This window comes from Sycon ciliatum, chromosome 8 (assembly GCF_964019385.1).
Source record: "Sycon ciliatum chromosome 8, ocSycCili1.1, whole genome shotgun sequence".
NCBI classification, from domain to species: domain Eukaryota; kingdom Metazoa; phylum Porifera; class Calcarea; order Leucosolenida; family Sycettidae; genus Sycon; species Sycon ciliatum.
The window spans coordinates 16,507,080-16,521,580 of record NC_088650.1 but is presented as its reverse complement, the minus strand read 5'-3'; the positions used below and the strand labels follow the sequence as shown (position 1 = coordinate 16,521,580).

Here is a 14,501-nt window from a genome sequence, read left to right as displayed (position 1 = left end):
GACTTGATATCGCAGACTCTCCAGACAGCTGTTTCGCTCCGGCAGAGGTAGCAGATAATGGATGAATTCAGGTGTGTTAATGTTTTTTGTTTTAAAATTATACCCTACTACGGGGCAGAACTGCGCGTCTTCGGCATAGAAGCCTTGGAGAGTGCCCAAGCAAACCGATGGAAAATAACGATGTCTAGAAATGTTCGGAACTGGCTTCTGTGTTCAGTACCCTCACCACTGATTGAATCCTAACATGCAGATTGTGTCACGGTCCAAAGAGATCAGCATGAGAAAGAGGAGCAAGAACGAGAGAGGCCAATAAGCAAACCAGACAGGACAAAGGGACACAGCATCGCACTTTGACGTACATGTACATGTACTGTAAATCAACCAAATGCAAGCCAAAACAGCATACATTAGAGCATCAAAATAATTGGCACGATACCGAGCCAACTTCAAAATTCAAAATTTAAGAGAATAGGAGAAGGGACCCGGGCCAATGGATACTACATAGCAGTATGATTCATGAGCAACAGTCCACCACAGTAACAAGATAATAGAAGAAAACGTGTGAGGTTGTTGACTGCCTGCCAGTTCATTGGTAGCTTCTAACTTGTGCCGAGCTCTTTATCAATGAAAAATCCCAAGGTCAAGTCATCAACCTAGAGGCATCAAGGCACCTAAGACATGGCTACAATTGTATAAAGCCAAAAGTTAGATCTGGTGTAAGTTAGAACAACGTCACAGTACACGTACACTGCTGTGGTAAGAGACCGCTTGCACGGAACCGATCATCTCAGCTGGGCTCCGCACCATGCCTTACTATACACCATGATCTATCTATAGGGACCACCTGTCCTTTTTAAAAGACCTGTTTTCTCTGTACCGTGTGCTGGTCGTGACTAAGCACAGGTCCCCAATAATAGGCAGAGCCATTCGATACAGCTGAAATAGAATGCTCAATATTCCAGAGTATAGAGCGATGCACATGTAGAGAGTATGCCTGAGAGTCTGTTGAGCTATGTTTCCCAGCACACGTTCCGAATTACAAATAGGAGAGAGGTAAGCACCTCACAGCACCGAGTCCAGCTCGGTTTGGCGGCATTAAGAACTATCAGCCGGTATCAGACGACGGGAAAATTTCTTTCCTGAAGCGTAATTCTCTGAACTATAAACCCATTACGGGACAAAAAAAGTTCACTGGCACGTTATTGTGTCTTGACTTTAGGAGACCACATTTGCGTACTCAAAGAGGTACGGACTAACAACAGCAATGGCATTATCAGGAACGGTAGATTGATACCAAGCCAGACTCGCCGTTGTGCCGGCGTTTTCGGCCCTAGCTCCTGGTTAGTGTAGTCGATCAACAGCACCTCGCCCATCACCTGTTGTATACTCGCGAGTGCTTGCGCTGCATACAGCATGCACGGAATTCGGATCCAGTTATATTCTGAAAAAGAGCGGCAGCAACAGTGAGCGTGACCAGCATTAGGCAATATTGTTGACAAAATTTCGAATACTCGCTCGTTTGAAATTTTCGAACGAATACTCGAATATTTGAACTAATCGTTTCACCCCTACTAAAACATGCTTACTGTCAGTAAAATAATACAGCCTGGCTTTACATTTACAAGGTGTTATCCTGGTGGAGGTTTGCCTGAGACATCATCAGTATGATTAGGATGCAGACATAACGCTTTGGGCAGCCGTACGCCAGTGTACGCCGTGTGTAACGCATGCAAGGTGCAGCATGTGTGTAGGGGGTATACTCCCTGCAAGGTACAGCCATGCAAGTTGCGGCAACTAAAATCACACATGTGCGAGGCCTCGTTTGCGTAGGGCAATGCCTTTTTCTTTTCTTTTTGGTTCTTCCGTGCTTTTATTGCATTTTTGTCCCCCACCGGCAATTTTTCACGATCGTGCATTTACTCCCTCAAACTCATCAAGAACACGCATTTGTTTGTAGGTTTGTGTGGATTCGCCTGTACACACACATGTGTCCAAGTTCTTTGCTTATCACCGAACATGCAACCCATGTGATTCCTGGAGTGCATTACTGACTAGATGCCTTGGGCTGAAAACCAAACAATGGCAACCAAAGCCAGCCGATTGATACCTGGCTGGGCCAACGCTGGCTACTCCTCTGACTACCAGTGTGAAAATCGCTGCACAAAATTCTCACAGTACAATCATGTTCAGGATTCTCGACTCACTAGCAGATTGACTGTAGAAAGCCAGCACGGCCAGGAAGAAGAGCGGCAAGTGGAAAACGATCTCGTTGACGATGATCACCAGGAACCATACGGGTGGGTTCTCCTGCGGGACGAGCGGGTCGAACACATCTTTTGCGCCCGATATCGTGAACTCTTCAACCTGAAACAGCAGCACATGAACATCAATAGAAAAACAGGAGATGTTTTAGTAGAATTGTCTTGGTATCAAGGAGATGCCCGTCACAGCTGTCATACTAGCAAAGACAGCCCTGGACAGTCGGCATAGTTTTAACATTTTTCTTCATGACGCAGATAGTTCTTTGTACACTGGCCTCCTCTGCACCCCTTTCACTGTGGGAAATACCAGTTCCCGTATGTCACATGACTGTCGCCTTGGAGTCGACCAATGACAGATCAAATTACGTGGGCTGGACAGCGCGATCCTGACTGCTGAATGGTGATGGAACTAGTTCCACTGCCCGTCGTCAAGTGACGACGGGCAGTGGACGGAATCCACTGCCCGTCGTCACTTGGCGACGGGCAGTGGACAGAATCCACTCATGAGTCTACCATTTCAATGACAAGCTTCTGTGGTCTGAAAGTACATGCAAAAGTCATGTACTGTGTCCGTGTACGGTTGTCGAAGTCACTCTCACTCAGCTCACACAGTGTCACACCCTCATACAGGACTCGAGTCACAGAATGGTTCATGTAAACTCAAACGTCAAAGATTGTGAGTGATCTCCTTGGCTTGGGTGCATACGGGAAACACATTCCAGTCACTCAGGCTCGGTCAGTACCGCTGCTCATCCAGCCCTTGCTGCTATCGCGGCGCGGGCTGGATTCCGCGGTACTGCCCTCGTACTCGTGCAGGAACCTGTACATACAGCACTAGGCAAAGAAATCGGAATCAAGCTGGAGTACAGTGCTACAATGTGCTTGCAAGCACGAGGCACATGTACTTGGCATACAAGTACTCGGGTACCGTGTGCCAGCCACTGTGCCCGTGGCCAGTTTCGTAGTATCTTGGCCAGTCCCCGCGGCCCGGTGTAGGGTGGTATACTTACGTTGCATGCGGGCGTGTGCACACACGCATGCAACGTAAGTATACCACCCTTCCCCTCACACACATGCATGTAGACGGTAAAACTCCACAGCAACGTCCAGGTAGGCCGTCACGCCCGAGCTAGGTGGCCTTCCTTGGTTTGATGATAGGATTTGAAGCACTAACTTGAAGACTTCTGCTGCAATTTCAGGGGGAAAAAAGATAAATAATCCGTCCCTCCAGGAAATCGCAATTCCACAGATACAACAAATTTCGCGTTTTAGCCCAAACCCGCAATTTGGGCAAAATCCGCGATATCCCGCATTTTGGTTGTTTTCTGCACTTTTTTGTACCGCTTTATGCACTTTTCACGCAGTGCTTTCCATGATCATGTAGGTTATTTGCACACTACGACTCATACTACTCCCGATCGAGTAGATCTACTGAGATTCTACGGATGCAACAAATTTCATGATTTGGTCCAAATCCGCAATTTTCTGCAAATAATTCCGCGAATTCCTGGCAAGTTCCGCATCTTCCCGCACTTTTCGCCGCATTTTTTGTTGTTCTCTGCCGCAACTTCTTGCGCAAGTTTTCGAGAAATTTTCCGCAAATTCCCGCAGGGACAGAAAAATGTTCCCCGGCTCGAGTGAAAGTCAACCGGACTGACTTTTCCATCCCTGTTGGTATGCCGTTACACTCAATGATCAGACAATCAGATTCAACTCAAAAAGCAGTGTTTGTTGCCTTGTCGTGGAACGGCTTGTCCAGTGCTTTTGGCGCATCTGTTGGCGGTTTTGAACGTTTTATATTTCAGTGGGGCTAGTAAACTAGGCACAGCCATATTTTCAAAGACCAACAATTACCTTTGCTAGGTAGGCGTTGGTGGCATCTGAATAATTATGTACTGTGCATGCAAACCTTCCACACGAGAAAGTGTGGTCCATTGAGCCAGGAATAGTGTCGAATTTCGGGTGAAAATAACGGAGCGCTTTATAATATCAGCACAACTGGCAAGGTCGTGCGGATAATAATACCGTATTAAAGCCGGTCTCATATAGAACTGAGCCTGTCTTGAATAAAATCCTGATTTTCAAGATACACTGTCGGCACATAAGCCTGGTTTTAGTGTTGGCATACATACAGTACTGGGAACTGAAATCCGACCCCCTGAGCGGTGCGCTCACATCGCAAAGACCCAACACGTGATGATAAAGCTACGAAACAGAGACCGCTAGAATGTAAACCCACCGCTCAGGGGGTCGGATTTCAGTTGCCAGCCCTGTAGATATACCTGTCTTGTATAGAAGCCCGCCTCATATAGAGGCCAGCAAAATTTCCCCCAAAAAATCAAATAAGCCGCGGCCTTTATACACGACTTTACGGTAGATTTTGTATTGTATTGTATTTTATTATTTTAGTAGATACACATGTGACATAATATCTAGTGTACCAGTGCGTCACATACCGATTCCGGCAGCACACCCTTGAAGAACACACGCATCAGCAGCAGGACATTGACTCCCGTGACGGCAATGTGCACAATAAAGGAGGCAAAGAAAAACCAGTCTAGAGTACGAGTCCCCAAAGCCATTGCCACTAGCGCGAGCGCCCGTCCGAGAATCTTCTGACAAATACAGAACCAGAAGGACACGTAGCCCTCAACCTATTCCGATACAACGGCTGAACCCATGACATGTAGATCTACATGATTGTTCTTTTTCAGGTGTAGACTGTAGTGTAGGATAGTGTAGAATTATAATACTTGCAGTCAGGCAAAAATGAGAGAGAATAAAAATGTGGGCTGGCTACAACAAAGCTGCGCCTGTGCAGGCAGCCCACACATGGCCCAGGCAGCCCACATTTTGGGCACGGGCACTACCATGACTAGTACTAGTAGTAGTACTATTATTACTATCCTGCGAATCGTGCGATCATCTACATGTACATGATTGTAGTAAATAATTAGAATAATTATTTTGTAGGACAGACTAGTATAGTGTCGACTGTCACTGTCAGTGTAAAAAGTAAAGTCGGATTCGCCGCCGCATCACCTGACGTGTTTAGCTAACATATCAAGCAAATACCGGTACATTATTATTATTAGGCCAAACTAAAGAAGGTGTGTGGTTCGACTAACATGGACATTTTTTTTACGGGCGGGCGGGCGGATTTTTTTTTTTTAATATATTTTTTAGTACATGTAAATACACTGTATACGGTAATTTGTATACGCGTATCGAGTAGACTCTACTACCAGCACAAGGCAGCAGTCGTACCACTCACTGCACTGCACTGCAGTACAACTACAAGTCAAGTCCAAAAGGAGCCGCCTGCGTCCGCAGACTCACGCCGCACAGCACGTAGACGTGGACGTGTTCAGTCCACGTACGTCAGTCACACGACAGCCCGCCGAAAAAAAGTTACGGTCGGGCTGAAATTGTACGGTCGGTCGGGTGAGTCGAACCACACACCTTCTTTAGTTTGGCCTTATTATTATTTTGTTTTACATCGGAAGCTCAACAGTGCAGCTGGTCAACATCAGTGTATATGTTCATACATCAGTGTAAATGTTCAAATGTTTAGAAAAAAAGGGGGATGAGTGGTGAACATAAAGAGAAAAGAAGAAAAACGTATGCTGAATGAACCTGGGCAATACATACATGTACATGTAGCTGGTGAGAGACTAAACGTTGCCAACGTTGTCAAACAAAATTGCACGATATCGTTCAAACCAAACTGGATCATCCAATAAGCGCTTAAAACCACGATCGAACTGAGAGGTAAACAAAGAGGATTTCAAGTCATTAGGTAGAGCATTAAAAAAAAGAGCAGCACGAAGCACAAAGGATTTTTGACCGAGTGTTGTTCTGCATTTTAAATAAGGGATATCATGTGTGTCGCGATTACGCGTGCTCCGGGTAGATTGCGGGGCTGGGAATAACGATGTAAATACAGGCAAAGGGCGAAGAATATGATTAATGAAAATGAACTTCCCAGTTGACACCAGGAAATAGTAGTCCAGGGGCTTAAAGGGGAAGTATACCCTAAAATCAAATTTTCACCAGTTGTAGTCTTCTGGGTGCTGAGTCGAATGGTCTTGGTCCGAGGAAGCTGCGACGCTCCCTTCCTACTTGAATCCCAATCGAACTCGCGCACTTCCACCGAAACTGGGTGACTGCGCCCTACTAGATGGGGATTTGTATGCAAAATGTCACTAAAAGCGCCATTTCGTTCTTATAAAAGCACGGATGACCGCGATTGGCCCATATTATGTTGTAGTCTTTTGGACGCTGAGTCGACTGGTTTTGGTCCGAAAAGGCTGCGATGCAGCGTTCCTCCTTTATTCCCAATCGAACATGGTTGAACAAGCGGTCACGTGCTCCTGGGTGCCCAAATCACCTGGTCACCGCGCCAGCAGGCGAGAACTTTCACACCAAGGTTCAACTCGAGTTCAACTCGAGTGACAGGACTGCACCCAAAAAAGGTCAAACAGGCTAGTAAGTTGTACCCTGCAGGCACGGTGACCAGCTGATTGGTGTACGCAGGAGCACGTGACCGCTTGTTCAACCATGTTCGATTGGGAATAAAGGAGGAACGCTGCATCGCAGCCTTTTCGAACCAAAACCAGTCGACTCAGCGTCCAAAAGACTACAACATATGGGCCAATCGCGGTCATCCGTGCTTTTATAAGAACGAAATGGCGCTTTTAGTGACATTTTGCATACAAATCCCCATCTAGTAGGGCGCAGTCACCCAGTTTCGGTGGAAGTGCGCGAGTTCGATTGGGATTCAAGTAGGAAGGGAGCGTCTCAGCTTCCTCGGACCAAGACCATTCGACTCAGCACCCCGAAGACTACAACTGGTGAAAATTTGATTTTAGGGTATACTTCCCCTTTAACATCAAGGTTTTTCAGAAGACCAGAAATACTGTCCCGGCTCGAAGCCCCACAAGCCGCTCGGATAGCTCTATTGTATACGCTTACTAGACGATTGTGATCCTTCGCAGTAATGAGTGTGACGAAGGAACAGATGCAGTACAGAATGTCAGGAAGAACGACAGACAGGATGTACTGGCGGCGTGCAAGTTTGCTCAGTTGCCGGAAGGTGCGACGTAAGACACCCACCTTCTGGGATACTTTTCTAACAATTACATCGATATGCTTGGTCAATGACAGGCAGTTGTCAACTTGGATACCAAGGAGACGAGTTTCGGTCACAAAATTAAGTGGCTCACCTTGAAGGCTAATGACACTTGGGTGCGTCGTGGGGTTTCGGCCGGGGAAAATGATCATAACACCTGACTTTTTAACATTGATCATCATGTGGAGCTTTTGTAGCTCGTCACATAGTACATTCAAGCAGGGAATGACGGAGGCAATACACAGTTTGAGTGAGGGGGCACTTCGGTAGAGGGTCATATCATCTGCGAACATGGGAAGGGAACAGGTGAAGGAATCCGCTATGGTAGGGAGGTGGCTTATATAGACATTAAAGAGTACAGGACCCAGAACAGTACCTTGCGGGACTCCACGCGAAACTGGGAGGACTCTGGATGTAGCATGTGGCAGAGTGACTTTCTGCCGACGATCATACAGGTATGAGGCGAACCATGCTAGTGCTGTCCCTCCAATACCCTTGGCTTGCAGTGAAATGAGGAGGCACTGGTGGTTCACCCGATCGAATGCCTTACTTAGGTCTAAAAACACAATCATGGTAGTGTGTCCAGTATCCCGGCTCGCAGTCCACTGGCTTACAGCCTTGGTGACGAGTTGGGCAGTAGAGTGATGGCGGCGGAAGCCATACTGGTCTTTATGGTATGGGCACTTGTCGTCAAATAGCTGCTGGAGCTGTCTAAGAACGACTTTCTCCAGGGCTTTGGCAATGACACTACTAAGGGATATGGGTCGGTACTGGGACGGGTCTGATCTGTCACTGCGTTGGGACTTTAACACTGGGCAAATGTTCGCTTCTTTGAACGTGGACGGGAGTATACCAGAAGAAAAGGAGGCATTAAACAGGATTGCTAGAGATGGGGCAAGAATGTAAGCGGCAGACTTCACAAGACAGGGCAGTATATTGTCTGGACCCGGGGCTTTGCGGGGCTTCAGGTCTAGTAGAAGAAGTTCTACTTCCGCAATGGTGACAGATGCGAACGACTCCAAATCGGTGGAGGAGACCGGCCCGAGCGGTACGTTGTAGGAGGCATCGGGGTCGTGAACGATTGAATGGAAATATCTATTCAGCGTCTCTGCTTCGACTGAGGTTTTGGGTTTAGCGGGTTTACGTTTTGTTACGCCATTGATCGCCGACCAGAACTTCCGAGGAGATTGTTCATAGTCTTGACAGAGCTCCGAAAAATATTTGTTGCGGAGCTGGCGATACAGGTTGTTGGATCGGGTGCGCAGTTGCCTGAATTGGAGTGCAGTAACTGGATCTTGGAAAGCTGAGGCTTTTAATCGGCGGAAGGCACTTTTGCGTTGTCGTATCATGTGCAGTAGCTCCTCAGTCATGAAAGGGCATCTTACTTTAGAGGTAGGCCTCCACGCTCTTCGTGAGACAATTGGCGCGAGTTCATCCAGTGCACAGTTGAACTTCTTCACCCACTCAGCGGCCATTTGGTGGGGGTTCGTGGATGAAAAAGAGTGTAGGGATACCGATTTCAGCAACTTGTGGAATTCCTGCATACAGAACGAACTATAGTCTCGACTGGGCTGCCTTGGCTTGTGGTCTGGCGTGTCAGGCTGCAGGGAAGTGATAGGCACGGAGGTTGTGATGATGCGATGGTCAGAGAATTCACAGTCAAAGACTGAGGCGGTTGTGGCGTCTTCCGAATTCGTGAGGTTTGGGTTTGCCGTGTAATGCGTGTAGGGGCGTTTACTAAGTTGGAGAGATTAAGGGGCAGGAGGATGGTGTGGTATAGGGCTTTATAGGTACTTGATTGCTTGTCCAGGAAGTTCACATTGAGGTCTCCCAACAAGTACAGCTCTTCGCAATCGGCGCAGTCTACAGCTGCAGCAAGACTGTCCCAGTAGTCAATGGACTGACCTGGCGGGCGATAGATGCAGCCGATCAACATCTCGACTACATTCGCATCGGCCGGCCACCACTTTGCCCATATCCTCACAGAGACTCAGTGTAGTCTGTAGAAAATGACAGCGAGCCGCCCACTTGTAGCTCTGGGCAGAAATGTAAATGACTAGAATCTACGCACGGTATGGTACCGGTAGATCTACCGGGTACGGGTAACAGTGCCGGGGTTCTATTCCCAGTAGGCCGATTTTTTCGGCCGACACGGAATCGCACGGAAAATCGTCAAGATCGACGCGAAAATCGCTTGGTGTGACCGGGGTTGCCGAACAACTACAAGGTTCCAACAAAGACAAAAAAAAACACGATACGAGACAGTCCCAAGAATACAAAAGATGAGCAGAGAGGGAAGGAGAAGAGAAGAGAGGAAGAGAGGAAGAGAAGACAAGATAAGGGAAAAGTAAGATAAGAGAAGAAAGAGGAGACGAGATAAAACAAGATACGAAATGAGCATTATACATGTACATGTAAAGGACGAGACAAGACGAGAAGAGAAGAGAAGAGAAGAGATGTATTATAAAAGGACGAGAAGAGAAGAGGAGAGGAGAGGAGAGAAGTGAAGATAAGAGAAGAGAAGAGATGTAACTCAGCAACAACGACGACGACGACGACGACAACAACAACAACTATCGTGAGAATCAAGATTTAAAACAACAACAACAAAGTACACTAGCTAGTACTGGGCCATTCAACAGCCTGACACCTATATGTACATGTACATATAGCTCTAAGTCTAACCAGGGAGTAGTACTGTCCATTGCACTACTCCTTGGCTCTAACACATTTCCAAGACGAAAGCCAATGTTATGTTCAAGGATAGGAAAAGAGGAAAGAGGGGGAAAGTAGCCACAACGAAGATGATCGAATACAAGCTTAAGCCTCACATCACAGCCCGATGTGTAGCCTTGTATAGTGGCACTCGGTTCTTTCCTTTCCTTGAACCTCCCAAGTACATGTAGTTGTATGGAGGGCTGTTGGTTGGCACATGCCTCGGAAGTGTGCTGAGTCTTCAATGTTTGGTTTGGTTGGTTTGGTTTTTATTATTTCAGTTCGTTGCCTCAACAGTACAAAGTACAAATATCAAGAGGGACGAACGAAAAGAGAAAATAAAACAGAGCAGAGAGGAAGATGCAAGTGAAAGGAAAGAAAACACGGAGAGAAACGGAGAAGGAATGTGGACTGGGCGGATTCATGAACCATTACTAGAGGGAAACGGAGAAGGAATGTGGACTGGGCTGATTCATGAACCATTACTAGAATGTAGGTGTCAGGCCGATAGTGTATACTAGTACATTTTAGTTTTCTGCCAGGTTAGATGCTCGTTCTCCCTAAGTTTCTAAGTCTCTATAATTTTTATCCTCTCAGCAAACGTGTTCAGACTTCTAATGCTCTCATCGTCACCGGGGACCTACCTTCTTATGTGAACTGTATACATGTGCATGTACAGTACATGTACGGTCATGGTTTTATATAGCCCAATACTAGTAGTACAATACTAGGATTAGATAAACATTGTTATACATGTAGTTCACACAATGTTGTTAGTTTGACAGCATGAAGCAAGGTGGAGGACACTGTGTCCGGAAACAGTGACCTTACTGCAACCATCCACGGTTGGCAGAGCCCCGGTCCGTTGGGACCATCTGAACCATATGGGTATTGAACCCGGTTCTGACCCTCATTATGCTAGGGGAGGTTTTAGACAACACCCATCATATTATGGTTCAGAAGGTCCCAACGGACCTGGGCTCTGCCAACCGTGGAAGGTTGTAGTAAGGTCACTGTTTCCGAACACAGTGTCCTCCACCTTGCTTCATGCTGTCAAACTCCATGTAACAACATGTACATGTACATATACATTGATACAATATTCGATATTATCGCAAACTATAACCGAGCACACCGATACGGACTGTAAGACTATTAGTTATAATGTATTTTCATCTCCAAAGCTATACAACCTTGCCGTATCCGGCCTTCTGTGTACCGCTATTACCTCATGGTCTTGCAAACAGTCCGTAGATGTACATATTCATATATGAACACGTAAAACAGAGGGGTTCCGTTACTATGACCACCAATCATCATTCCGTCACAGACAACACGAGAAGGACACCCGCCTATCGCTGTATGTCTGGGCCAAGAAGGATGAAGGGAAGGCAGGCATGCAGCATTCGATGGACAGTCCACCGCAAAGCAGTGGCCTACAGCAACAAAAGAAAGAAGGTGCAACTTATGCCTGGCGGAAAAAAGGGCAATCGCGCAAACACCCAAGCACCTCTCTCACAACAAGATGAGTGAACTTGTGTCAAAGTGTCGCCACGAGAATAAGTACTATCTTCAGAACTTCAAACCATCGACAGACATCACCAAATCAAGTAGCAGACAACCAGCTCTAGTGCGTGTCACTTGCAGTAGTATTTTTCACCACTGCTGTCATTCACACCTTTCAAAGTCATGCCGTGATGCAATCTTTCACAACATCTGTCATTTACACTTTGCTTTGTGGGTGTATAAACCAGTATCCACTCATTACTCATTACTGTTTTCTGATGATGGTATTGTTTTTACATGTACTGTCATGTACAATCATGTATGCTCTAGGCTTCGTTTGGATTGTTGGAGGAAGGCACGACTACTGGAATGTAATACACATACGTGTATTACACAGCAATGAAGCAAACAAATCACTTTCCGCTGTTTACTGGGAGTTTCGTGTGAAAACACTCATCAGACAGCATGTAATACAATGTGGATGGAGGCGAGATCTCGATACGTGCTCTGCTCTGACGTTACTACTACCAAGAGTCCATAACCAGGTTATCTACTCTTGCTACTGCGTATACATGTAGCCTTGTTTGATTGCTAGTGCTGTTACACCGGAAACCGCAGCATTCCATTTCCACTGTCATTCGCATAAGGTCACACTCAATGCCAATATCATCATGGGCTTGAAATGTTTCTGAACACTAGCAACTGTACGCGAAGGCGGCTCTAACATGTTGTGGAGCAATTCGTTGCTGGGGCGAATCCCGTGCGACCAACTTGGTAATAGGGACCGGCGGATTATGCTCGAAAAGGTGGCAGATTAGAACCATACAAACCTTATGGCGGGCAATTCCTCGAATTCTGCTCCATTTCTTTATCCACATACCAAACATGCATGAAACTTACCAGAAAAAGTACCGAATTCTGCCAATTTTTCTGCCGGCAGAATCCGCCGGACCCTACTTGGCAAGGTTTTCCTGACTTTGAGCGAAATGTTCTATTGTCGCGCACGCAGTTCTCGCCTTCGACGCCGGGATGGTTCTATACCCCAATCCAGGACAGAGCATACCACACAAAAGGCAAAACAACAGAGACCAAACATCTTTCCGTAACTTCGAGCTTTGTGAATAACACTCGTCAGGCGGTAATCAGGCGCTGATATTCGCTTGCTACTAGTATATGACGTATTGACACTTGAAAGGAATCAAAAACGTTTCCGTGCTGTAGGTGTAACTCTGAGTTTCACGGTTTTAACCGATCATCAGACAGCAACTTGACTACAATTTTCAGAAGATATGATTGATACTTTTATTATTCTTTATTTCCACGATGGCCCATGGCCAATAAGGAAGATAATAATTATGATTTAAATCAGTCCAGAATCATATAAAATCAGTCTAGCAAGTAAGGAAACCAACACATTGCAGGGGGTGGGGTTACGATGGGGTACAGTGTGAGCTACTACAGGAGCATATGGATGATAGAATGAGGCTAGACGCCATTGATTTAAACGCATGCTTGCTATTATGTTTCACGCAGGTCGGGGGGGGGGGGCAGTTGGTTGAAATTGTGAAGGGACAGGTTGATGGGTGAGTTGGTGTGTCGGTATGTGTGTGATGTTCTCAATGTGTATGCTCTCATGTGTCGTAGTGCATATGGCTGCTCTGTAATTGGTCGTGCATGGTGAGGCTGGTGCAGGTGAAGGGGAGCGCGGATGTACTTGATGTTCTGGGCAAGAGTAATCTGTCGTAAGAGTTGCCGGGAGACTAATGTGGGAAGTTGGAGATGATGAAGAAGTGAGCTGTGATGGAGTGGTGCAAAAAGGGGGGTCCGCAAGCAGATACGGGCTGCTCGTCGCTGAACGCGTTCTAATTGGTCCTTCTGTGTGCGGGTGGTGTTGGATAACACGAGACTGCCGTACTCTATAACCGGGCGAATGTAGGCGGTGTAGATTAAGAGCAGACTGGGGGTGTTAAGTTGGCCTCGTGTTTTACGAAGTTGGTGAAGGAGTTTTTTGGATATGTTTATTATGTGCGTGACATGTGGGTTCCATTGGAGGTTGTTTTGTAGTATGATTCTAAGGTGACGGTGTTCGTTGACTTGCTTTAGATACTAGTATAGGCTGTAAGCTTGGCTCATGGCGCGAATGAATGATCCAGGTTGATAGTGTGATATGAAAATGATTGCGTGAGTTGGGTGATGGGGTGCAAAAATAGGCGCAAACAAGAATAGACTTTAGGCCTAGGCTCATCCAACCACATGTTCTTATGAGGGAGGCAAGGAGAAGAACAGTGGGGTCACTGTAATTATGAGCAGCACCTCACCTGCGAGTAGTGAAAAGGTTATGATTGTGACGGCTGATGGTGAGAATGTTGAGAGGTAATACTTATTTTCATATCTGCACTTGCTGACTAGCTCCGATCTTTTGTTGATGGACAGGCTTGTCCGCCTGAAGGATCTCTAGGTTCTCTCAAGACACAGAGGACAGCGCCTGGTTATATTACTGTAACCTGGGGTCTGGGTGATAACTGACCAACCTGTACTGTACTCTCTGTTTTGACGCTTCAGTTTCCTGACACACTTTGATAGTTCCATGCTATTCTCATGTCTGAATGATGTTAAACGGTTGCCTTGTCTCTTCTTGAATGGTTGCTCCGTAAGACCGATCTACTCCTTCTGTCTCTCCTCTCAGATTACTTGGACGGTTGCCTTGTACACAATAGAGCTGATTTGGCAGTTACCGTCCATTGGGCACTGTGTTTTGTCTCTGCAGTTGCATCGTTTTTCCTTGGGCTGTCTGTCGTTGTTTCCACTCTTACATTTCGCTGAGTTGTTGTGTGACTTGACCATTGCAGACATATTCGGAATACAACTACTTCAAAAAGTATAGCTTA

The 14,501-nt window shown here is 46.4% G+C and overlaps 1 protein-coding gene across 1 annotated transcript; it reads right to left on the bottom strand.

Moving 5' to 3' along the window:
* Positions 1-346: 346 nt before the first annotated feature.
* On the bottom strand, positions 347-4,882 carry LOC135823880 (sigma intracellular receptor 2-like). The gene is made up of 3 exons (XM_065336737.1): positions 4,718-4,882; positions 2,205-2,364; positions 347-1,441 (listed from the first exon to the last, which is right to left on the bottom strand). Exons 1-3 carry the CDS (start codon positions 4,841-4,843, stop codon positions 1,200-1,202), a joined length of 528 nt encoding a protein of 175 aa, XP_065192809.1. The 5' UTR covers positions 4,844-4,882; the 3' UTR covers positions 347-1,199.
* Between the last annotated feature and the right edge of the window lie 9,619 nt (positions 4,883-14,501).